The sequence below is a fragment of the Myotis lucifugus genome, unplaced genomic scaffold (genome assembly GCF_000147115.1).
Source record: "Myotis lucifugus unplaced genomic scaffold, Myoluc2.0 scaffold_7, whole genome shotgun sequence".
In the NCBI taxonomy this organism is placed as follows: domain Eukaryota; kingdom Metazoa; phylum Chordata; class Mammalia; order Chiroptera; family Vespertilionidae; genus Myotis; species Myotis lucifugus.
Genome location: NW_005871055.1, coordinates 19344255 through 19369631, shown reverse-complemented (window position 1 = coordinate 19369631; position 25377 = coordinate 19344255). Strand labels below are relative to the sequence as shown.

At 38.4% G+C, this 25377-nt stretch overlaps 1 protein-coding gene across 1 annotated transcript in view; it reads right to left on the bottom strand.

Moving 5' to 3' along the window:
- Positions 1-25377, bottom strand: part of NBEA (neurobeachin) — a 928080-nt gene that overhangs the window by 116172 nt on the left and 786531 nt on the right. Inside the window, exon 44 of the mRNA XM_006083617.3 lies at positions 21305-21417. Coding sequence (XP_006083679.1) covers positions 21305-21417 — 113 coding nt within the window. The remainder of the gene's footprint in view (positions 1-21304; positions 21418-25377) is intronic.

Here is a 25377-nt window from a genome sequence, read left to right as displayed (position 1 = left end):
TCCGCTGCTGAAAGCCGGTATCCTGGTTTGTTTGGGTTCTATAATCGAAACAATGTATAACTCCAGCTCTGAGATCCTGCGGCTGAAAGCTGGTTTCTGGGGTTTTGTTTAGCTTCTATATTTGTTACAATGTTTCAAACTGCCAGGTCAGAGGCCGGCAGCGGCAGGCGGGGAACATTGGAGTCCGCCAGTCACTGGAGCAAGCAAGCCTCACGTTTGCTTCAGTGCATGGCTGCCGGCCGCATTCTTGGTTGTCAGTTAATTTGCATATACTCACTGATTAGCCAATGAAAAGGGTAGCGGTCGTACGCTAATTACCATGTTTCTCTTTTATTAGTGTAGATTTAGAGTATACAGGGTGGGGCAAAAGTAGGTTTACAGTCGTGAGTATGTAAAACACAGAGTTCATTCTTGTATTACTAGTATTTATTGTATTATTTTCCATATGAACAACTATAAACCTCCTTTTGCCCCACCTTGTTTATATAATATATTTTTGCTTAAATATTCAGAGAAAAGCTTTGAAGAATATACATTAAACTATAATAATAGTTGCTTCTGGGAAGTGAGAATAATAGAGATTTTTAGTGTTTTCTAACCTCTTTTTACTGTTTGATAAAGAATTTTGTTTATCTCATGTATAGAATTTTAGATGGCTTTTTCAGTTCTATGACCCAGAGATATCTTTCAAATGTGAACATTTTAACTTTTATAAATTTTAATCAATTATAGTAACTTTACATTTTAGCTAGCAAACAATAAAAACCATATATTTCCAAATGTAAATTCCTGTTTTATCAATCTTCACTGACATTCAAATCATCATCTATCACAATTTTACTAGTTAAAACAAGTCAAATGACAACATGAGGAAGAAAAGACAAATCAAGAAGGTAGATATTCTATAGGATAACTGGCACAGACTCTTCAATAAATCAATATCATGAAAAAAGATGGGGTGTAGGTGGCTGGGAGCTATTCTAGCCTAAAAGACACTTAAGAGACATAAAAATCAAATATAATGTGTAGTCCTGGGCTTAGTCTGGCTTGAAAAATTTATAATTTTTATAAATATATAGGGATAATTATGAAAACTTGGTTATGGGGCACAGAGTTAGATAATATTAAATTTTGTTAGGTGTGATGATGGTACTTTGTATATGTAGGAAAATGTTTATTTTTCATATTAAAGTACTTACGCATAAAGTATGATACCTTTACCCGAACTTAAAATACTTTAGCAAAAAATAAAAGCTAATCTTCGGACTGAAAGGTCCCAGGTTCGATTCCGGTCAAGGGCATGTAACTGGGTTGTGGGCACATCCCCAGTAGGAGATATGCAGGAGGCAGCTGATTGATGTTTCTAACTCTCTATCTCTCTCCCTTCCTCTCTGTAAAAAATCAATAAAATATATTTAAAAATAAAAAATAAAAAAATAATAATAATAAAATAAAAGCTAAAATGTTAATAATTTGACATCTAAGTATTGGATAAAATTGGTCATTCTTAGTACTTTTCTTTATGTTTGAAAAATTTTATAATGAAAAGTCAAAATAAATAAAAATGGAGTGTAAAACCAACAAATCTTTCAAATTCATATTGAGTTCTTTATATAGTACCTATGTTTGGGGTTGTTCTTATAGATAAGAATGCTTTTAATTTGATAATTTGTTTCTAAATTGTGTGAAAATTTTGTTCTCTTAGATAAATTAAATTTCCTATTTGCAATTTTATACACACTAAGTTTGCTTAATGTGGCCTTTCATAATCAGGTGAACTGCAGCTAATCACTACACAATTCCCACATACATTCTTAAGGAACAGAACCTGAAGTTATGAAGCCTTAATAAGATGAAGTGTTAAGACTTATATTTTGCTGGCTATAGCTGAGTATATTTTATTTTATAGTTTTCCATATGGCAAATACACACAATTCATTATATTATGAAGAAAGATAAACTTTGAGCTAAAGTTGCATTTTAAAAAGCCAAGTTTATTACACATCCACAGGTATGTTGGTCCCACATAGGACTGAAGTCTGTGGCACTTAGAAAAGGTGGAGGGCATCTCAGGGAAAAAGTAATCACTAGGCTTGAAAAAGCTTTTTAGTATAGTCTACTTACCTATTGTAGAGAAATAATAGATAACAAATGAAGGGAAATGCAACACATATAACCATGCAAGTACTTCAGCATGGAGTTCTGAGGATAAAATAAGAAAATCTAAGATTCGTAGGCACAATGCATGACATATCACAAATGCATGTCAACTTTTGGCTGTTATTGTTATCATTATCTCAGGATTATTCCTAAGAAAATTAGTTGTAAATAGCTCAGTGAAAAGTAACAATCCTATATAATAAAGAGGTAATATGCAAATTGACCCTCATGCCCTCTCATCATCACAAGATGGCCACCCCCACGTTGTCACAAGATGGCTGGCCCCATGTCATCACAAGATGGCTGCCCCATGTCATCACAAGATGGCCGCCCCCCATGTCGTCACAAGATGGCCGCCCCCAAGTCATCACAAGATGGTTGCCCCCACATTGTCAGAAGATGGCAGACAGGGGAGGGCAGTTGGGGGTGACCAGGCCTGCAGGGGAGGGCAGTTGGGGGTGATCGGGCCAGCAGGGGAGGGCAGTTGTGGGTGATCAGTCTGACAGGGGAGGGCAGTTGGGGCGATCAGGCTGGCAGGGGAGCAGTTAGGTGTCAATCAGGCTGGCAGGGGAGCAGTTAGGGGGTGATCAGCCTGGCAGGCAGGCAGGCAAGTGGTTAGTAGCCAGCAGTCCCGGGTTGTGAGGGGGATCCCAGATTGGAGAGGGTGCAGGCTGGGCTGAGGGACACCCCCCCCTACCCCAGTGCACGAATTTTGTGCACCAGGCCTCTAGTTTTAACATAAAAAACAATGAAGGTATAAATAAAATACTTCTTCATGTGTCAGTTCTAAAAGCTTTCTAAGTATTAAGTATTAGGATAATGAAGAATCTATGAATTAGTTTTAAGATCATGTGTATTTAACATTCTGTTTTGGCTGGAAAGAAAGGTTGAAGGAGATTACATTTGGTCTAGTTTTGCTGTAATAATGCACACTTTAGATGTGTCACATGGCTGGTCAAATCAAAGTGCACAGAACTTTCCATCAGTAGCATTCTCCTAATAGCATACACTAGAAAAGTGCTCTTGTTGTTTCCAGTTCCTTCTTTAATAGCTTAATTTTTTCAAAGCATGACATGCTCTACAATCTTCTTCCCTCTTTTTCTGAAAGGGTAAGACAATTGGATAAATGGAAGGGAACAAGAAAAGAGGCTAAGAGACCTTTGGCATAAGCAAACATAGCATAGGACCAGTTTGGGAGTCCTGTTCAAATCCTTAATGCTCCCTGTCATCCTATTATATGTCTCCAATAAATAATAGTGGAGATAATAACAAGTCCCCTCCCCCCACTATTTCTGGTTACCAGTGTCTGTGTATCAACTTTTTTTCTTTTCACTTTTCTTGGTGCTTCCTTCCTTTCAATTAGAGGGAAAAGAGCATAGTAATGCCACTGCGTAAAACTAAAAATGACTGTACATTCTCAAGGGTATGAACCAGTTCTTATTGTATTTTTATCTCCAGTGCCTGGCACACAGTAGGTGTGCAATTAATTAATGCTTGTGTAAGAAAATGAGTAAATGAATAAAATTATTAATTTTTTTAAAAGCAATTTTGTAATTGGTACCCTTTTGCATTTTCCCCCTTACAAATTATGCCCTCAGCTTGGATTATTCCATGAGATTAAAACAGTATCCAAATATTGTCAAACAGTATTTTGTCTTAAAATAGTACTTTTCACTCTAGCCGGCTTGGCTCAGTGGATAGAGCATTGGACTTCGGACTGCAGGGTACTGGGTTAGATACCAGTCAAGGGTACGTACCTGGGTTGCAGGCTCCTCCCTGGCCTGGGCACTGGTCAGGGTGCGCAGAGGAGGCAACCAATTGATATGCTTCCCTAACACTGATATTTCTCTGTCTTTCCCTCTCTCTTCCACTCGCTCTGAAAATCATTGGAAAAATATCCTCGGGTGAGGATAAAAAAAATAATAATACTTTTCCTTCAACATTGCAACATAACAAACTTAACAAAAACAATTGTCAAATTAAATGATAAGGCATTAGTCAACATATATTTAGAAAAACTTTTAAATATGGCAGTAGGATTTTTTGGGGGGCAGATGACATATAGTTAAATTTTCACATTCACATTTTTATCTTATAAAATCTACTTATATAAAAACCCTGGGTGGTGTTCATCACAACCAGACCAGAAACACGACCAAGCAGAAGGAAGTCAGCCCTGCAGGGGTTGTCTTGGCAATGGCTGCACCCTCCCTCGAGCTGTTTTCCAGAGCTGTTTCCTGTAAGGGCACGGTTTGAGGCAGGAACCCACCCCGGGAGCATGGAAACAGATTTTATACAGTGTGCCGCGCCAGCACAGCCAAGGGTGAACCTGAGTGGGGGCGGCTGAAAGGCTTAGAAAAGACAGACAAGAGAATGAAAGCCAGGTCTCCGTGGTACGCTGCTTCTCTGAGAGACAGAGACCACGCCCACAGCCATGCCTTTATTTTATAGCAGATGCTACGAGGCAAAGTAAGGGCACGACCAAGATGTTTACAACATTCTCCTGGGTTTCAATTCTACTCAACTACATGCACCTGAACTCTATCAAGCCTACATTACTCAGGCACATGGGGCCACGTGTTCAGACCATAGGTTCAAGCTTACAACTACAGCTATTGGCTATAATTATGCTGGGAGGGCCCTGCCCTCCAAACTGGGACTTGCACATGGCAATGAGAGGACTGTGCCCTCTCATCAGTCCAAGGCTTGAACATGTCCAAAACACTGTAGCGGCTCCCCACAATAAAGTTTTAATTCTGTTTCTTTGTTACTAATGTTGTGGCCCCACCCCATAACAAAGAACCAATTTCTGGAGGATGAGGCCCAGGAATCAGGATTTTAAAAAGATTCCCAGGTGATTCTAATGTGCAGCCAAGGTTGAGAACCACTGCTATAGATAATATTAAAAATATATCTAAACGTGCAATTCTTTGTCCAAAAAATGAGCATGTTCAAAAATTAAATGAAGAAAATTTGGATATACTCTATGGAGATTTTCACACATATTTGAGTGATGATTCCATTGATTCCACAGATGATGCTGAAAAGGAAAATTTTCCCATCGAATTTCTTTTTTTGTTTGTTTTTTTTTATTCTTTTTAAAAAAATATTATAAAAAATATTATAATAAGTATTACAAAGGGTATTACATATGTGTCCTTCCCCACTCCCCGCCCTTGACAATCCCCTGCCCTCCCTTACCCCCCAGTGTCTTACGTCCATTAGTTATGCTTATTTGCATGCATACAAGTCCTTCGGTTGATCTATTACTCCCCTCCCTTCTGCCCCCCAACCCTCTCTGGCCTTCCCACTGCAGTTTGACAATCAGTTTGAGGCAGCTCTGCCTCTGTATCTATTATTGTTCAAAAGTTTGTAATGGTCTTTATTATCCATGAATGAGTGAGATCATGTGGTATTTTTCCTTCATTGACTGGCTTATTTCACTTAGCATAATGCTCTCCAGTTCCATCCATGCTGTTGCAAATGGTAAGAGTTCCTTCTTTTTTACAGCAGCATAGTATTCCATCGTGTAGATGTACCAAAGTTTTCTAATCCATTCATCTACTGATGGGCACTTAGGCTGCTTCCAGATCTTAGCTATGGTGAATTGTGCTGCTATGAACATAGGGGTGCACATATCCTTTCTGACTGGTGTTTCTGGTTTCTTGGGATATATTCCTAGAAGTGGGATCACAGGGTCAAATGGGAGTTCCATTTCCAGCTTTTTGAGGAAACTCCATACTGTCTTCCATAGTGGCTGCACCAGTCTGCATTCCCACCAGCAGTGCACAAGTGTTCCTTTTTCTCCACATCCTCTCCAGCACTTGTCGTTTGTTGATTTGTTGATGATAGCCATTCTGACAGGTGTGAGATGCTACCTCGTTGTTTTGATTTGCATCTCTCGGATGATTAGTGACTTTGAGCATGTTTTCATATGTCTCTTGGCTTTCTGAATGTCCTCTTTTGAAAGGTGTCTATTTAGATCCTTTGCCCATTTTTTGATTGGATTGTTTATCTTCTTTTTGTTAAGTTGTATGAGTTCCCTATAAATTTTGGAGATTAGGCCCTTATCAGATATAACTTTGGCAAATATGTTTTCCCAGGAGGTGGGTTTTCTTGTTGTTTTGTTGATGGTTTCTTTTGCTGTGCAGAAGCTTTTTATTTTGATGTAGTCCCATTTATTTATTTTCTCTTTAGTTTCAACTGCCCTAGGAGCTGTATCAGTGAAGAAATTGCTTTGGCGTATGTCTGAGATTTTGTTGCCTTTGGATTCTTCTAGAATTTTTATGGTTTCCTGTCGTACATTTAAGTCCTTTATCCATTTTGAGTTTATTCTTGTGTATGGTGTAAGTTGGTGGTCTAGTTTCATTTTCTTGCATATATCTGTCCAATTTTCCCAACACCATTTATTGAAGAGACTGTCTTGGCTCCATTGTATGTTCATGCCTCCTTTGTCAAATATTAATTGAGCATATTGGGTTGGGCTAATTTCTGGACTCTCTATTCTATTCCACTGATCTATATGTCCCCATCGAATTTCTTAATAGTATTACTCCTTCGAGAATGCTGTGTCATAAATTAAAATTGAAAGTGGGTGCAATCATCATGCTATTGAGAAATCTCAATAGTAAATGGGGTCTTTGTAATGGTACCAGATTTATTATCAAAACATTACAACCTAACATTATCAAAGTTAAGGTATTAATAGGATCTGCAGAGGGAGAGGCTATTCTGATTCCAAGAATTAATTTGTCCCCATCTGACACTGGCCTCCCATTTAAATTGATTCGAAGATGGTTTCCCGTGATGCCAGCATTTGTGATGACTATTAATAAATCACAAGGACAAACTCTAGACAGAGTAGGCATATTCCTACCTGAACCCGTTTTTGCACATGGTCAGTTACATGTTGCTCTCTCAAGTTTGAAGAGCATGTGATGTTAGAGTGAAATTTCTAAGTACTTCATCACAAGGGAAATTAGTCAAGCACTCTGAAAGTGTTTTCACTCTTAATGTGGTGTACAGGGAGATATTAGAATAAGTTTAATCACTTTATCAGTCATTGTTTGCATCACTGTTGTTTTTATATCATGTTTTTGTTGTTTTCATATCATGTTTTTGTTGTTTTCATATCATGTTTTTTGTTGTTTTTATATCATGCCTCTGTTGTTATATCCTTTTGTTACTGTTTATTTATTAATACATTTATATATTATTTTCATATACATTTTACTAATTTCCTTTCATCTCTCATACTTCTATTATAGAGAAAAGGCAACTAGCAATATTAAAATATCTCTGCTAATTAATTCCCTTTTTAAAAAAAATATATTTTATTGATTTTTTACAGAGAGGAAGGGAGAGGGATAGAGAGTTAGAAACATCAATGAGAGAGAAACATCGATCAGCTGCCTCCTGCACACTTCCCAGTGGGGATGTGCCCGCAACCAAGGTACATGCCCTTGACTGGAATTGAACCTGGGACCCTTGAGTCCACAGGCTGATGCTCTATCCACTGAGCCAAACTGGTTAGGGCAATTAATTCCCTTTTAATGTGCATGAATTTCATGCACCGGGCTACTAGTGTTTTATATTGTCACAGTCGGCTACTAATATGCTTAGTAGTTTTGCCCATTCTTCATGTTTTGCTGTTAAAACTTAAGTCTTATGTAGATTATATACAAACATAAATAAAATTAATTTCATTTTAAATACAATTAACTTAAGATGAAAAATAAAATAACTGTAGAAACTTGCACCAAGTTGCCAAGTTGAGCATTCTCCAACTTAACAATGTAAACTCTTTCTTATGATGTATAGAGACATTTGGCAGTTTCAAGGGTAGTGTTTCAAGAATATTCACACTCCAGTGCATCCATTTCCATGATCACATTTCAAAGCCTGAAGGCATTATCACCTCCTTTTCTTAAGTCCCAAAATAATTGGGGAAATGTTTATGCTTATCATCATCTGTCAGTCAACAACTCCTGTGTTAAAAATATTTTTTCCCATTCAATGAATGTGTGTGTGTGTGTGTGTGTGTGTGTGTGTGTGTATAATGTCTTATGCTCATGTCAATATGAACAGGACTTGGCTTTGTCATGAAACTATTTCATTTATCAGAGAGCACACATGGGGAAATGGGAAAATTCCCTTTACACTTTAATGAGCAAAGGTTCTTCCTATAAAAGTCATATATGCACTGTAACTGAACAGCAATGTTCATATGAGTATATGTGAATAACTGAAGCACAAGTATGTATCAGGTTGTAAGATAGATTTTAGCACAAGGTCACATCTCCATGAGAAATATCTGTGTAGGGGAAAAAACCAAGATGGCGTCATAGGTAAAGACTGGAAATTGCTGCCTCGCACAACCACTTCAAAAATACAACTAAAAGACAAAACGGACAACATCCAGAACCACAGGAAGGCTGGCTGAGTGGAAATTCTGCAACTAGAAGGAAAGAGAAAAGCACACTGAGACTCAGAGGAGGTGCGGTGTGGAAGTAAAGTGCAGAGGTACGGAGGCGCACGTGGAAATGGCTGGAAACTGAGGACACGGTTGTCTTTTTCAATCGGGAGGGAGTCTCAAGCTCCTGACTGCTCTGAACTCCAGTTCCAGGCAAGTATCTGGGGACCCAGACTCATACAGGAGAAACTGGACTGTCTGGCATCTGTCGGAACTTGAGGGTGGCTTTCTCTCAGAGGTACTTGCAGCGATTACCGGGACACTGAGAAGCGGGGCCTCTTAGGGTAGGACTGAAGAGCAGCCATAGCTGTTGATCCCCAGAGACCCCGCCCCACCCAAGCTGTGCACAGAGGCTTTTGCATATGAAAGGCCTGGCCCTTTGCAATCTGAAAATTACCTAACAAACTGCAGCTGGGTCAGAGAAACCCAGAACTTCCAAAAGAAGGCCCAAGGCCCCACAGCAGCTTGCATTGCTTCACAGCTGGGCTCCTGCTGGGTAGCCTCAGGCAGAGGCTAAATTAGCACCTCCTTAGAGATACAAGAGCCAGTGTACCCAGTGGTCAGAGTGGGACCATCCAGATTACAACTCCTCAGATCCATAAGGGACACACTCAGGGGGCAGACTCTGTGAGCACCAAAGCCCCACTGAAGCAAGTCTTGCCCCAGAAGGGTGTCTCCAGCACAGAAGTTCTCCCACTGCAGACACAGCTGATTCTCACAACCAATTGGCCTGGAGGTCAATTCCTCCCAGTGATACCTACAACAATTAAGGCTTAACTACAACAAGACTGTGCACAAAGCCCACAAAGGGGTGCACCAAGAGTGTCCACCTCAGGTAATTGAGGAGGCTGAGCCACTGGGCCCTATAGGACACCTAGCACACAAAGCCACTCTACCAACACAGGGAAGCATAAAAAATGCGGAGACAAAGAAACAGGTCACAAATGACAGAAATGGAGGAAAGCAAACGACTGGATATAGAGTTCAAAACCACACTTTTAAGGTTTTTCAAGAATTTTCTAGAAACCACCGATAAATTTAGTAAGACCCTCAAACGGTCTGGTGAGACCCTTGAGGTTATGAAAAAGGACCAACTAGAAATTAAGCATACACTGACTGAAATAAAGAATATTATACAGAGTTCCAACAGCAGACTAGAAGATCGCAAGAATCAAGTCAAAGATTTGAAATACGAAGAAGCAAAAAACACCCAACCGGAAAAGCAAAATGAAAAAAGAATCCAAAAATATGAAGATAGTGTAAGGAGCCTATGGGACAACTTCAAACGTACCAACATCCGAATTATGGGAGTGCCAGAAGAAGAGAGAGAGCAAGATATTGAAAACCTATTTGAAGAAATAATGACAGAAAACTTCCCCTACCTGGTGAAAGAAATAGACTTACAAGTCCAGGAAGCGCAGAGAACCCCAAACAAAAGGAATCCAAAGAGGACCACACCAAGACACATCATAATTAAAATGCCAAGAGCAAAAGACAAAGAGAGAATCTTAAAAGCAGCAAGAGAAAAACAGTCAGTTACCTACAAGGAAGTACCCATACGACTGTCAGCTGATTTCTGAACAGAAACTATGCAGGCCAGAAGGGAGTGGCAAGAATATTCAAAGTGATCAATACCAAGAACCTACAATCAAGATTACTTTACCCAGCAAAGCTATCATTCAGAAGTGAAGGTCAGATAAAGAGCTTCACAGATAAGAAAAAGCTAAAAGAGTTCATCACCCCCAAACCAGTATTATATGAAATGCTGAAAGGTATCCTTTAATAAGAGGAAGAAGAAAAAGGTAAAGATACAAATTATGAACAACAAATACACATCTATCAACAAGTGAATCTAAAACTCAAGTGAATAAATAATCTGATGAACAGAATAAACTGGTGAATATAATAGAAACAGGGGAATAGAAAGGGAGTGGACTGACTATTCTCAGGTGGGGGAAAGGAGTGTGGGGGGTGCGAGAAGATACTGGACAAAAATCGTGCACCTATGGATGAGGACAGTGGGGGGGTAAGGGCAGAGGGGGGGTGGGAACCGGGTGGAGGGGAGCTATGGGGGGGGGAAGAGGAAGAACTGTAATAATCTGAACAATAAAGATTTAATTTTTTAAAAAAAGAAATATCTGTGTAAATTAGGGGGAAAATTTTTATACTCACTGTTGGTTGAATATTAAAAAAAGAAGTCAATGGGAGATTATCTCATTTGCTGCCTCTATTATGTCAAACAAAAAACATAACCTCTAACTGTAAATGTAATAAACAAAATGTGAAACTGTGAAATGTAATCAAATGATGGGGTCAAATAAATTTTACTGATAAAGACCTTTCATACTCCTGTGCTCTTTAACTGTTCAATATAGTGGGCTAAGAAAAGAATAAAAATAATATAATAATAAAATATTTCAGTCTAAATAAATGTGTATTTTACGTGTTAATAAACATTTAATTTAACTTCTGTATTTTGATGTTTATGATTTTGATAATTTGACTAGAGGCCCAGAGCATGACATTCATGCACCTGGCGGGTGGGGAGGGCTCAGCCCAGCCTGTGCCCTTTTGCAGTCCAGGAGCCTTCAGGCAATGTCTGACTGATGGCTTAGGGAACGGGCCTAAGCCGCAGTTGGACATCATTTGCACTGCTGCAGAGGTGGGCTGCTGCTCCTCGCCAGCAATCAGCCCGGCTTGTGGCTGAGCAGTACTCCCCCTGTGGGAGCACACTGACCACCAGGGGGCAGCTCCTGCCTTGAGTGTCTGCCCCCTGGTGGTCAGTGTGCATCATAGCGAGCAGTCGGGTCATTCTGCTGTTCAGTTGATTTGCATATTACCCTTTTATTATATAAGATAATTTAAAGAGATAAAAATTATTTATTACATGATAAATAATTTTATATTTATTAAAAGCTATTGCTTTACATTTTATTAGAACAAAATTAAATAAAATAATCTCTTACTAGATTTTTAAAATCATACCAATGACAGTGAACCCTCAGCTGACAAATATGGAACTTTGCTTTGTAGCTACCAGGAATTGAATGCCACTTATGTGTCCAGCATTACACTGGGTTTCTTACCTACATTTATTGTATTTCATTCTTTCAACCACCCTATCATGTATATACTATTGCAGGGGTTCTCAAACTATGGCCCGCGGGCCACATGCAAATACAAATATTGTATTTGTTCCCGTTTTGTTTTTTTACTTCAAAATAAGATATGTGCAGTGTGCATAGGAATTTGTTCATAGTTTTTTTTTAAACTATAGTCCGGCCCTCCAATGGTCTGAGGGACAGTGAACTGGCCCCCTGTTTAAAAAGTTTGAGGACCCCTGTACTATTGTGTTCATTTTAAAGAAGAGGAAATGAGTTCAAAGTGCTTAAGAAGCATGCCTAAGACTGTACAGTATATCTCAGAGCTACATTTGAACAAGCTGTTTATTTACAGCTTCTCAATTTTTTTCTAACTCTCAATTTTAATACTGATACAAAGAAAACTAAAAAGGTTTGATAATTCCAGAATTAACCTTTTATAGCATCCAGTAAAGAGAATAGGAACCTGAGGGATTCAACTTCTTGTGTAAATGGGACCTGAGTGCTATAGAACTGTCTGTATTATGAACTTTGGCAAGAGCAAGAAAGCCACCTCCAGGTCATATCATTATCCTACCCATATCATCAAAGCTCCAGCAAAACTATGTCTGGTGCAGAGATATTGTTTTTATTTACTATGTTTTTCTTCTTGTCTGCACAATCTTATAAAACTATTGTTATTTTTCTAATATGCTTTTGTTAAATATTCAATGCTGCTTAAAAATGAAATATACAAGTCAAAACCAGGAAGACAAACAACTAAATTAAAAATGGGCAAAGGGCCCTAACCAGTTTGGCTCAGTGGATAGAGCGTCGGCTCAAAGGTCCCAGGTTCGATTCCGGTCAAGGGCATGTACCTTGGTTGCGGGCACATCCCCAGTGGGGAGTGTGCAGGAGGCAGCTGATCGATGTTTCTCTCTCATCGATGTTTCTAACTCTCTATCCCTCTCCCTTCCTCTCTGTAAAAAATCAATAAAATATATTTTTAAAAAATAAATAAAAATGGGCAAAGGACCTGAATAGACACTTCTCCAAAGAGGATATGCAGATGGCCAATAGGCATATGAAAAGATGATCACATCACTAATCATCAGAGAGGTGCAAATTAAAACTACAATGAGATATCATCTCACACCTGCCAGAATGGCTACCATCAATAAATCCAAAAATGGCAAGTGTTGGCGAGAATGTGGGAATGCAGATTGGTGCAGCCACTGTGGAAAACAGGATGAAGTTTAATAGACACTTCTCCAAAGTGGACATACAGAAGGCCAAAAGGCATATGAAAAAATGCTCAAAGTCATTAATCATCTGAGAAATTCAAATCAAAATGACAATGAGGTATCACCTCACACCTGTTAGAATGGCTATCATCAACAAACTACAAGTGTTGGTGAGGATGTAGAGAAAAGGGAACCCTCGTACACTGCTGGTGTGAATGCAAACTGGTACAGCCTCTGTGGAAAACAGTTTGGAGTTTCCTCAAAAAATTAAAAATGGAACTACCATTTGACCCAGTGATTCCAAGTCTAGGAATATATCCCAAGAATTAAGAAACATTCATCAGAAAGAATACATGCAACTCTATGTTCATGTAAGGACAATTTACAATAGTTAAGATTTGGAAACAGCCTAAGTGCCCATCAAGCAAATGAATGGATTAAAAAAACTGTGGTACATCTATACAAGGGAATACTATGCAGCTGTAAAAAAAGAAAGAACTCTTACCATTTGCAACAGCATGGATGGACCTAGAAAGCATTATGCTAAGCGAATAAGCCAGTTAGAGAAAGATCAGTATCACATGATCTCACTCATATGTGGAATCTAATGAACAACATAAAATGATGAACAAAAATAGACCCAGAGACATAGAATCATCAAATCAACTGTCAAAACTCAGAGGGAAGGCAGGGGAAGGTGGGGGTCAGGGGGAGAGATCAATCAATGACACAGACAATAGGGTGGTGAAAGCCTGGGAGGGGAGGGGGTAGGGCAAAGGGGTAAAAAGGGGGACATATATAATACTTTCAACAATAAAGATTTAATATATATATATATATATGTGTATATATATATATTTCAAGACTTTAAAAAAAAGAAAACAGTATGGAGTTTCCTCAAAAAATTAAAAGTGGAATTGCCTTTTGACCCAGCAATCCCACTTCTGGGAATATATACAAAGATGCCTGAAATACTAATATGAAAGAATATATGCACCCCTATGTCCATTGCAGCATTATTTACAATAGCTAATATCTGGAAACAGCCCAAGTGCCCATCAGTAGATGAGTGGTTAAAAAAGCTGTGATACATTTTCACAATGAAATACTATGAAGCCATAAAAAAGAAGGAAATCTTACCTTTTGCAACAGCATGGATGGACCTGGAGATTGTTATGCTACATGAAATATGCCAATCAGAGAAAGACAAATACTATATGATCTCACTTATATGTGGAATCTAATGAACAAAATAAACTGATGAATAAAATAGAAACAGAGGCATGGATACATGAACAGACTGACAGTTGTCAGAGGGGTGTGAGGATGGGGATCTGGATGAAAGAAGGGGTTTGGGGTGAATGATGCAGAGTTTAGATTAGATTATGTTTTATTGCATTGTACATTTGAAACCTGTACGGTTTTGTGAACCAATGTCACCAAATAAATTCAATAATAAAAAAGTAAAAATAAATCAAAAAATTTTAAAATAAAATAGACAACCATTATTTTATCAATATGGTCAGAATGTTTTTGGGAAAGTATACAATTTATGCATTTAAAATATATACATCAGTATAGGAAGAAATATAACCAGGTGTACCTAGATGTTTAAAACCCTTATGCACCCCTCTCATTTGCCTCTTACAAGAAATTATCCAGGCTTACTTAAGAGATAGGTCCTTCATGTGTACTGAGGGCAGATCCAGGTTTGGTGAGACTCAAGCAATTTGTAAGAGAGGGCTCTTTCAGAAAATGAACATAAAACTAAGAACATAAAATTAGGAGCAGGGTATAAGAAGCCCATGGAATTTGAGGGACTTTGAAGCTTAAGCTTCATTAGCTTAATGTAAATTTATCTCTGACTCCATTTAATGTTCATCCTAAATAATAAAAGCCTAATATGTTAAGTGTCCAGTTGTCTGGTCTGCTGTTCAACCAATCAAAGCGTGATATGCTAATGATATGCTAAGGCCACTAAACCACTCGCTATGATGTGCACTGACCACCAGGGGGAAGACACTCTGACTGGTAGGTTAGCTTGCTGGGGTTCAGCTGATCCGGAGTGAGCAAGATGGGACACACCTTGGAGCCCTCCCGTTGTCCCTCCCTGGCTGGCTAACCTCCCACATCCCTTCCCAGCCCCGATCATGCACCAGCGGGGTCCCTTGGCCTGGCCTGTGCCCTTTTGCAATCTGGGACCCCTTGGGGGATGTCAGAGAGCCGGTTTCAGCCCGATCCCACAGGCCAGGCCGAGGGACTCCACTGGTGCATGAATTCGTGCACCGGGCCTCTAGTATATGATAATTGTATGTATATAATAAGCAACCTACTGTCTATTGGTTTTCCCCCCTCATAACCAGTGAATATTTCTTGAGACTCAGGGCTATACTTTAAAGTCCTCCTAGAACTGCCTTACAACGTTCTTTTTATGTAGTAACCATGCGTATATAAATCTAAAATTTATTTGCTACTCTCTAGATTATAGAAATTATAAAGAATAAACTCTCACTCAGATACATTGTATTTGACACTGTATAATAGAGAGTTGTTTGCTGATTACCAAGCCAACTTCCTTTAGGAGACAGGACTCCAATTTTCTCTGGTCAACTTTCACCCCAACATTCTTAGACAGGGTCTCCTGTGACCCTGACTCTACCTCTAGCTCTAACCATGGGAAATGATTGACTTATCTCATTTCCAATTAACATATTCTATCCCTCTTAAATAGCACCAATGACACATGAGGCGACATATGCTCGAATTTCTTGGAAAGAAAAGTTTATCCTGTCTTCCATGACATCTACTTGGTACAATGCTCTCTCTTCCTTAGGGTAGTGTGATATGAGGTCTGAAAATTTTGCAGCTATTTTGCTAATAAAGGGAGTGCTGGTAGCCATCTGACACAGGGTGAGTGTGAAGTGCACAGAGGGGAAGGCAGGGCAGAGCAGTGAAAAAACCAAGTCCTTGGTGGCACTGTATGCATCAATGGAGAAAAACTTGCTTAAAACTAAATCTCCCTCTAAAACTTTCAGTTATAAGAACCAATAAAAACCAATAACATTGATGAATTGTTCAAGCCAATTCAAGCTGGACTGTCTGAAGCTTTTATCTTAACAGATACAACAAAAAATGTCATGAATCCAGTATTATGTGAAGTATCCTAATATATAAAAACCCAAGGCCCATAACATCCAAAACAACTGAAGGCTCAACCGATGGGAAGTCATTCCTGCAGTCAGTGGTGGGTTGCTGTGGCGACCCAGCACTGACTGCCGCCACTGCAGGAACCCAGACCCAGCACTGACAGCCGAGGGGACTGTGGATCAGGTCCGAAGAGAGGCCTGGAGAGAGAAGCAGGGTCTGATCCATAGCTTTCATGGCAGCTGTTGATCAGCACTTGCCTCTCTCTCTCTCCGGGCCTGACCAGCAGCTGTGCCTCTCTTTCTCTCAGGCCTCCACTGGGGCTGCTGATCAGCCCTGCCTCTCTGATCAGGCCCATTGATAGTCCTGTAGACACTGACTGGCATAGAAACCGACCAATCAGAACCAAATCTGGGTGAAGTGCGAGGAGCCAATGGCTGCCTAGGAGGCGGAGCTTTTGATGCTGACTGGCATAGAAACTGACCAATCAGAACCTAATCTGGGTGAACTGCAAAGGCAGAACCTAAGGTGGGAGCTGAGGAGGGGTTTTAAGGGCAACAGCTGTTTGGTGTAAGGTGTAAGAAAGCTGGTTCAATTTTTTAATGACCAGTTTGGCAGTATAGTGCATATGGCTGGCTATCATACATATGGGATTATGTATTTTTGTCTGCCAAGAGCCTCTCCTCCTGCTGAAAAAGGCTTCCCCTCCCCCCCACATTTAAGCAATTCTATCCTATATAATCTATCCATACTACTAAAAGGGTAATATGTTAATTAGACTGGGTCAACCTGCCATCTTCCGGATGTTCGATTTTCTTCTGGACAAAGCCATGGTGGTGGGGGCTGAGGCAGAGGTCGTTAGGGGTAATCAGGCCATCAGGGGAGGCAGTTGGGGGCAAGATCAGGCTGGCAGGCAGAGAGGTTAGGGGCGATCAGGCAGGCAGGCAGAGAGGTTAGGGGCGATCAGGCAGGCAGGCAGAGAGGTTAGGGGCAATCAGGCAGACAGGCAGAGGCAGTCAGGGGTGATAAGGCAGACAGTCAGGTGAGCGGTTAGCAGCCAGCAGTCCCAAATCGGGACCCAAAGGATCAGGCCTAAACTGGCGGTCGGACATCCCCCAAAGGGTCCCCGATTGGAGAGGGTGCAGGCTGGGCTGAGGGGACCCCCCCAATGCACAAATTTTGTGCACCGGGCCACTAGTAAAGAAAGAAAAGAACATTTCAATTTTCTTTAGAATTGTTTATTTCATAGCATCTTAATTTCTTCTACGCAGTAAAAGATATAAAATGTATTTATTGTTTACTGAAACAAATTCTATAATTATTGTCTGCTAGGAATTATTTCTTGGATCCCAATCTTTGTTCAGAAACAACCTATTTTGTTGTTAGAGATCTTTTAGAATGTTCCTGGTTTGTAATATCATTCAAATATTTCAATTCTTCCTTGATCTTTTAAAGAGTAACAAACTCTACTAAAATTTTCATTTGTAGTATTAATTATAACTACAAGAATTTCATGTGCTTCTTAGTGGTCATCTCTACACTGAAATAATATTGCATTGCTAGTAGTTTTTCCTTCTAATTATATTATTATACTTCAAATGTCATTTTCCCACTAGACATATATTTTCTTACATTAAACTCTTCTTTATTAATGATTTTCATACAGGGTAGTCTTGGGTTTTTAGTCCATTTGTAAGAAGTTCCTATTAAGAAATTCAATGAAGCATGGGAACAATGCAAGAGTAATTTATTAACATATCAAGAGGCTTTAATTTGCTAACATTTTCCTATCATGTTAGTCTGACAGGATATAAAGAACAAATTGCTAGAGCATGAAACAGTAGAATTGGAAGAAAAAGCTATCGATTAAGAGCTCGTGGGTTCAAAGGTTCACAACATGAAGAAGTCTATGTTTGCACCAATATACAGTTAGTGTTCACGTTGCCGAATTTATTTAGGCTCAGTCTGTTCACCTCTTCTACCTACCTAACACTATATAAAAATAGGAGAGCACATGCAAGTCACAAAGGAAAAAGTTATGCCATAAGGAATATAGATGGAACAGATAAGCTTTAAAAATTGAGCAATGTTTATATATTCCAGTTACTATAGAAACAGTTACTTCCTCATTTAGTGTATGTCATGTTTTCTACACAGACTAAAAATCTATAATTATTAGCAAACATTTTATCATAAATCTTCTATAATCCATTTTAGCCATAATAAAGGCCGTATTTTCTTTGGTTAAGAGAAGGTTTCAAGAACATTTGAGTCCAGCATCTTAAGAGTAGTTGAACATGCACTCTCTCCTTTGGTACAGTCCCCTTTATACTTATTGTCATACATGCTGCCTCACAGACTTTTGGTCACTATCTGAGTTTTCATCTCAGCTTTGGACTGGACTCTTTCCAGGAAGGCTGCAACTATGTCTATTTTATTAATTCTTGTACTCCCTTCCACCTAGTGCAATACTTGACGTATAGTGAGTGTATGGCAAATATTTGTTGACTGAATTACTGAAAGAATAAATAAATAAATGGAGGAAAGAAAGACACCTTGGGCTATAAGTTTCCTTTCACCATAATATCCAAGTTGATTTCAATGAGACAGGATTGTCTTTCCTACTGTAAAAATAATCTGAAGTAGCCATAGTAGTGGACTGCTTATAAGGTTTTAATGTATCATGCTACTTGGGAGCCTACCTTTAAATTTTTATTATATGTATATTTTATAATATCTATTATATAATGGTTATTCAATTAATGTGAAATAAAACACATGCATATAAAATTTTGTTTAAAGAACTATTTTGACAGTTTTCATCCTGATATTGATGAGTTAGTTTTGTTTTGTTTTATACCCAAAGTTATACCTCAAACTTGGCAAGTCAAAAATCCTTACCATTCAAACATTCTAATTCTAATAATACCAGCATATATTTATCACCATTATTTGAAAGAACTCAAAGTATATGACTTATATCAATAATTTATTACATTATCTTCATAATACTATAGTATTAATTAATGCTGTGCCAGGCACTATTCTAAGTTCCTTGTACTTATTAACCATTAAATCCTCACAGCAACTCTATTATTATTGTCTCCATTATACCGGTAAAGAAACTGATTTGTCTAAGGACCCAGATTTGAATGCACTCTAGCTCCATTGTTCTTGTTCCTAGCAGCTATATAGTGCCTCGCATATAGTTCTCTCTATATAATATGGTACCTAATTGTTTAACTTTGCAGATAATGATTTTATTCAGATAATGTATAACTAGATTTGCTCCTGGAGGAAAGGCCCCATGAATTACAATGTGTCTATCTACCCAAGTCTGATTAATTATCTGCATGTGATTTTTGTTCAGTTCAATTACATTGGAAACATTACTATATTTACAGCCAAACTGGAATTCAATTGCTAGCATTATTTTTTTTTACCACCATTTGATTCTCAGTAAGATGGTGGCTAACTGATCTCTTAGGTCCATTTAGTACCTATAATATCATAACTGAAATTAGCAATGATCTAGCAACTAATATTTGATAGAAATTTCACACATAATGAAAGAACAGGAGAGTGAATGACATAAGAATGTGCAAAAATTAGTATGCTGGCTTCAAAAATAGGCTAAGAAATATTCCATGTGTAATAATAATAGCTAATATTCATAAAGTACCTCTATATCCCAAGTATTACTTTCTTTAAATGTACACATTATTTGATCTTTATAACTATACTAGAGGCCCGTTGCATGAATTCATGCACCAGTGGCCGAAACCAGCTCTCTGACATCCCCCAAGGGGCCCTGGATTGCGAGAGGGTGCAGGCCAGGTCCAGGGACCCCACTGCATGATCAGGGCTAGGGAAGGATGTGGGAGGCTGGCCAGCTGAGGAGGGACCACGGAAGGGCTCCAGGGCATGTCCAGCCTGACTTACTCAGTCTGGATCAGTAGGACCCCAGCAGCAAGCTAACCTACCAGTTGGAGCGTCTGCCCCCTGGTGGTCAGTGAACATCATAGCGACTGGTTGACCAGTCAACTGTATGCCCCTGGTGGTCAGTGCACGTTATAGCAAGAGCTTTAGCGGCCTTATCATATCATTAGCATATTACTCTTTGATTGGTTGAATGGATAACCGGACAACCAGACACTTAGCATATTAGGCTTTTATTATATAGGATGAGGGAGGATAGTATTATTATTCTTGTGATACAAATGGGGAAACTGAAGCTAAGGGAAAGTGCTTTTAATTCACATATCCAGTAAGAGTAAGTAGTGGAACACGGAATTTCAACTTAGGTAAGTCTAGTTTTCAAAGGCAAGAAAAGGGGGAAGAGAAGGTGTGCTAAGTTAAAAACCATCTATGGGATTAATTTTAAATTGGTTGCAATGCATATTTCTCTGTCTCACAGGGCTTATGCTCCCCTTGTCCATAAGCTCCTCAAACCTCCCCCCACCAAACCCAAATATAAATACATTAGTCTTTTAACCCACTGTGGAATACTAAAACTGACAACCAAGATGATAGAAAAAAGAGATATTCAGAGTGGATGGGTGGAAGCTTAATGTAGCTCTGAAATTATCTTAGTCTATAGAGAAGCTTTTGGAGCTTAGTTCCTAGTTCTTCACTATATTTCAGAGAGTTTAGTATCCTGATTAAGTTTCCTTTGGACAAATGAGTTGAACTAACCAAAAATTAGCTTTTCATTCATATCCCCCATTATATATTTTTTTTCTTCCCAGTTTTGGGGCTAAATCCTACCAGACCCTTGATAAATTGTTGTAACCAACTTCTTTTCACTATTAAGCTCCCCTACAGTGTTTGTATATGTGTATATATTATGATCAAGATAACATGTCTTATCACCTAAGAAATGTTTCATAGAAATGATTTGCTATTATATTTTGTACTAATTTTAGGTTTCTTGTCTTGACCCTTAAAACCTAGGATATTTGAGCAACCTCTCCCTACTTCATTCTTTCTCAAATATCCATTTCATTTTTCCTATGCTAGTACTAATTTATCTTCTTGTGGCTTAATACTTATGCTAAGAATTGATGAGATTTAGATACTAACTACAAAAGAAGACAACCAGGTTTACATTCTTACAAACATTAACTGAATAGATATAATCGGTAGAAATGTTTATAGAATATAGCCTTATGAAGAAAATGGACTTCTATCTATTTAAAAGTTACCTTTGATAGATCCCTGAAGTTTCCTGGAAGAGTCAAGTCCAATTCTTCTGATTCATAGTTTGTTAAGACCCATGGAAACACAGGGTATTGATTCAGATCATTATATGTCCGCCCTAGAAAAGAAAAAGAGAAATGATAATCTTTATACATCAATTGATTATGAAATTGTTCCTGTTCTTATAATAGGTAACTATTGAATATCAGAAGAAAATTAACTCTTTTGCTTATTGAACTATGTTTTTGTTTAATCCAAAGCACTCATAACAATGTGTTTCAAGTGAATTCACTCAATGATAATTAATGAATAACTATAATTACTTTTTTGTAATATAACCTTCTATAGAGACTGTTGTTTGTCATAATTGATTTCTTTTCTTCCTGGGATATACAGCATTTCTCATCCCCCTTTACAAGTAGCTATGGCCATGGGAATTAGTACTAATCAGCAAAAGGTGAGCAGAAGTGACATGTGCCACAACCAGGCTTGGCCCACTGAAACTTCCATGTGGGCACTCCATGGTCCATCTCTCCTCTGCTGACTGTGATGAAGATAATATTGCCACATTGGAAATAGACCCTTCTTGGCTAGGGATGCTAAAAGTGATCACGGAGGAGGTCACTCTGCTGACCTGCCCACCTGCAGATTGGGTTGGTATTCTACTATGATGAATATATATCTAGAAATTACATTGTCAGTATAGAGAATACTATATTGAGCTTATATCAAGAATCAATGTAGATATACAGATCATGTATCATAGAAATGTACACTTGAAACCTATATAATCTTATTAACCAATGTCACCCCAATGAATTTTACAAAAAAAGAATCAGAGTCGTGAATTTGCAAAAGCACTTTAAAGCCAGTCTGGAAAAGTACAGATGCAGATGTCATGTCCTTTTTTTCACTCCTTTACATTCATGACATTTTTTGGGGGGGAGGGAGGGTATTATATTGTTTCATTTTAGTGAAGTACTGCTGAATCTTAGATTGAATTTGCTGTTTTATTGTTGTGATTTTTTTAATAGATAACAAGTATTTCAGGTAATATACTGAAGTATAGTGGGGATGTAGAAAGTTTAGGGAGAGCATAGAACTTACTGGCTCACCCTCATAAACTGGTACTGAAATAACACATAATCAGATGAAATGAAGTGAACTGCTATTTTTTTTAAAAAAGGGTCCAATGAAAACTTTTATTGGGTAAGATTATATTTTGTAAAAGTATATTATGATCTGATCATGGGCAGATTTCTAAATTTCCATTCAAATTCATACTAAATAGCTACTTCCCTAGTATTTAGTGATATGAATTTCATCTAGTATGCCTTGTTGCACACACTACATATAGCGCAACAGTAACATAGATATGCAGATACTATATTGAGAGTAAATGATACCCACTCTTATAACAATTGTAAATGTGACTGTAAAATAGGAAAAACAAGCCACAATCTGAGGAAGAACTAAATGTGCTATTATAAACATCAAATCAAATTATATCATTTATTTAGTAAACATTTATTGGGTGACATTTTATTTTCAACAATAATAGTAGAAGGTTTGTTGAAAACTATTACACACGGAATATTTCTTGGGCTATTTTTGAAGCCTGCATACTAATAAATGTTTATTATATGAATCTGAATTTTACAATAAGACTACATATTGTTTTAAATATGTAAATTGATATAGGTGTGTACTATAAGTGTAGGTAATTGATAGAAAGTAGAGTGTTGTTTCGACTTTGCATCTTCTAGAATGAGGTGAGAGTAAGTTAGGGTTTCCCCTTTGTTCTCCCACCACAGCACTCACACAGGCGTGTGTTAGAGCTAATGAGCATCACTGCTAATTTGTCTGCCTCTCCACTAGTCTGTAAACTCAAGAATGTAGAGTCTGGGGTTCTCTCTCTCAATCTCTCTCTCTCTCTTTTTCTCTCTCGTGTGTTTAAATAAATCTGTGTATTGCCATATACTGTTTATCCAATACATATTTATTAAAGGAATGAATACATATGTGATAAAAATGAGCCAAATTTTAACAAATGAACAAGCATAAGCCAAGTGGAAAATTATAGGACAGACTCTTTGGAGGATGAGGACTGTGAAGGCATAGATGTCTGTGACAGAGAATGACACTGTGAATGTGCACGTTAAACTGGAAGAAAATATCTGCAGCTAGATAGCTCAGCCAATGGATACCTGCTCTGTTTCTGACTATTGTGAAGAATAATACTAATGAAAATACATAAGAATTTGAAACCTTTATTAAAGTGTTTTGTACATGAAAATGGTCTGCTAAAACTATCACTGTAAAACACAAAATGTAAAATTTTATAATTTTAAATTTTTACTGATAGTTCATATATATGGTAACCTAGGACACCTTATTACTCTCACTACTTTTTTCTACACATGTATATATACAGAGAATCTATATTGACTAGCAGAGATGTTTCTGGATTCTACCTGGGCCCATGGCATTTTTAGTGCTCCATCATATTCTGAGTTACCATTCTACTTAAAAATCGTAGATTTTAATGAAAAATAGGTTTTCCAGTATATAAGTATATTTTTATAGAATAATGGTGATATTATTTATATAACATATATCTATATAACTTATATAAATAAATATCTAAAAATTAGATACCATCATTATTTTTAAATTTTCTGATGAAGTTTTATAACTTACATACTAAGGAAAAAACTGTCAAAATCCTATATAATAAAGAGGTGATATGCAAATTGACCATCACTCCAACACACAAGATGGCCACCCCCATGTGGACACAAGAAGGTCGGCAGGGGAGGGCAGTTATAGGTGATCAGGCCAGCAGGGGAGGACAGTTGGGAGGGAGCAGGCCTGAAAAGGAGGGAAGTTGTGGGCGACCAGGCCAGCAGGGAAGGGCCATTGGGGGCGACCGGGCCGGCAGGGGAGGGCAGTTAGGGGTGACCAGGCCAGCAGGGGAGGGCAGTTAGGGGCAATGGGCCAGCAGGGGATCAGTTAGGCGTCGATCAGGCTGGCAGGGGAGTGGTTAGGGGGTGATCAGGCTGGCAGGCAGAAGCGGTTAGGGGCAATCAGGCAGGCAGGCAGGCGAGTGGTTGGGAGCCAACAGTCCTGGATTGCGAGAGGGATGTCCGACTGCCCGTTTAGGCCCGATCCCACTGGGCCTAAACAGGCAGTTGGACATCCCTCAAGGAGTCCCAGATTGGAGAGGGTACAGGCTGGTCTGAGGGATACACACCCTGCCCCATGCACGAATTTCATGTACCAGGCCTCTAGTAAAATAAATAAAAGCCAAATTACATTAACTCAGTACTTAAATGTATCATATAAATACAAATAGCATAAAAATAGAGACCATATTTGAAGACACTAGTCTTTTAATAGAGATAATTTTCTAATAAAGAACAAGCTATCATGTTATTTTTGGAAAAAATACAATGAAAAGAAAGCATCCTATTTAAAATATAACACAAATTAATCAATGCAGGTCACAGCTTATGGCAATTCACCTCTTCTATATTGTTGGCAATTCACTTTTTTAAAAAAAATATATTTTTATTGACTTCAGAGAGGAAAGGAGGGGGTGAGAGAGATAAAAACATCAATGATGAAAGAGAATCATTGATCGGCTGCCTCCTGCACGCACCTGACTGGGGATTGAGCCTGCAACCGAGGCATGTGCCCTTGACCAGAATCAAACCTAAGACCCTTCAGTCCACAAGCCAATGCTCCATCCACCGAGCCAAACCTGCTAGGGTGGCAATTCACTTTTATTTTATTTTATTTTTAATATATATTTTTATTGACTTCAGAGAGGAAAAGAGAGGGAGAGAGAGATAGAAACATCAATGATGAAAGAGAATCATTGATCAGCTGCCACCTGCACACCGGAATCGAACCTGGGACCCTTCAGTCCACAGGCCAATGCTCTATCCACTGAGCCAAACCAGCTAGGGCTGGAAATTCACTTTTAATAGTAGTTAGAAGGTTTGCAGAAAACAAATGCTAAGGAAAATTTAGTAATTTTTAAATTACAAAAGCTTATAGCACACTTTAAATTCTA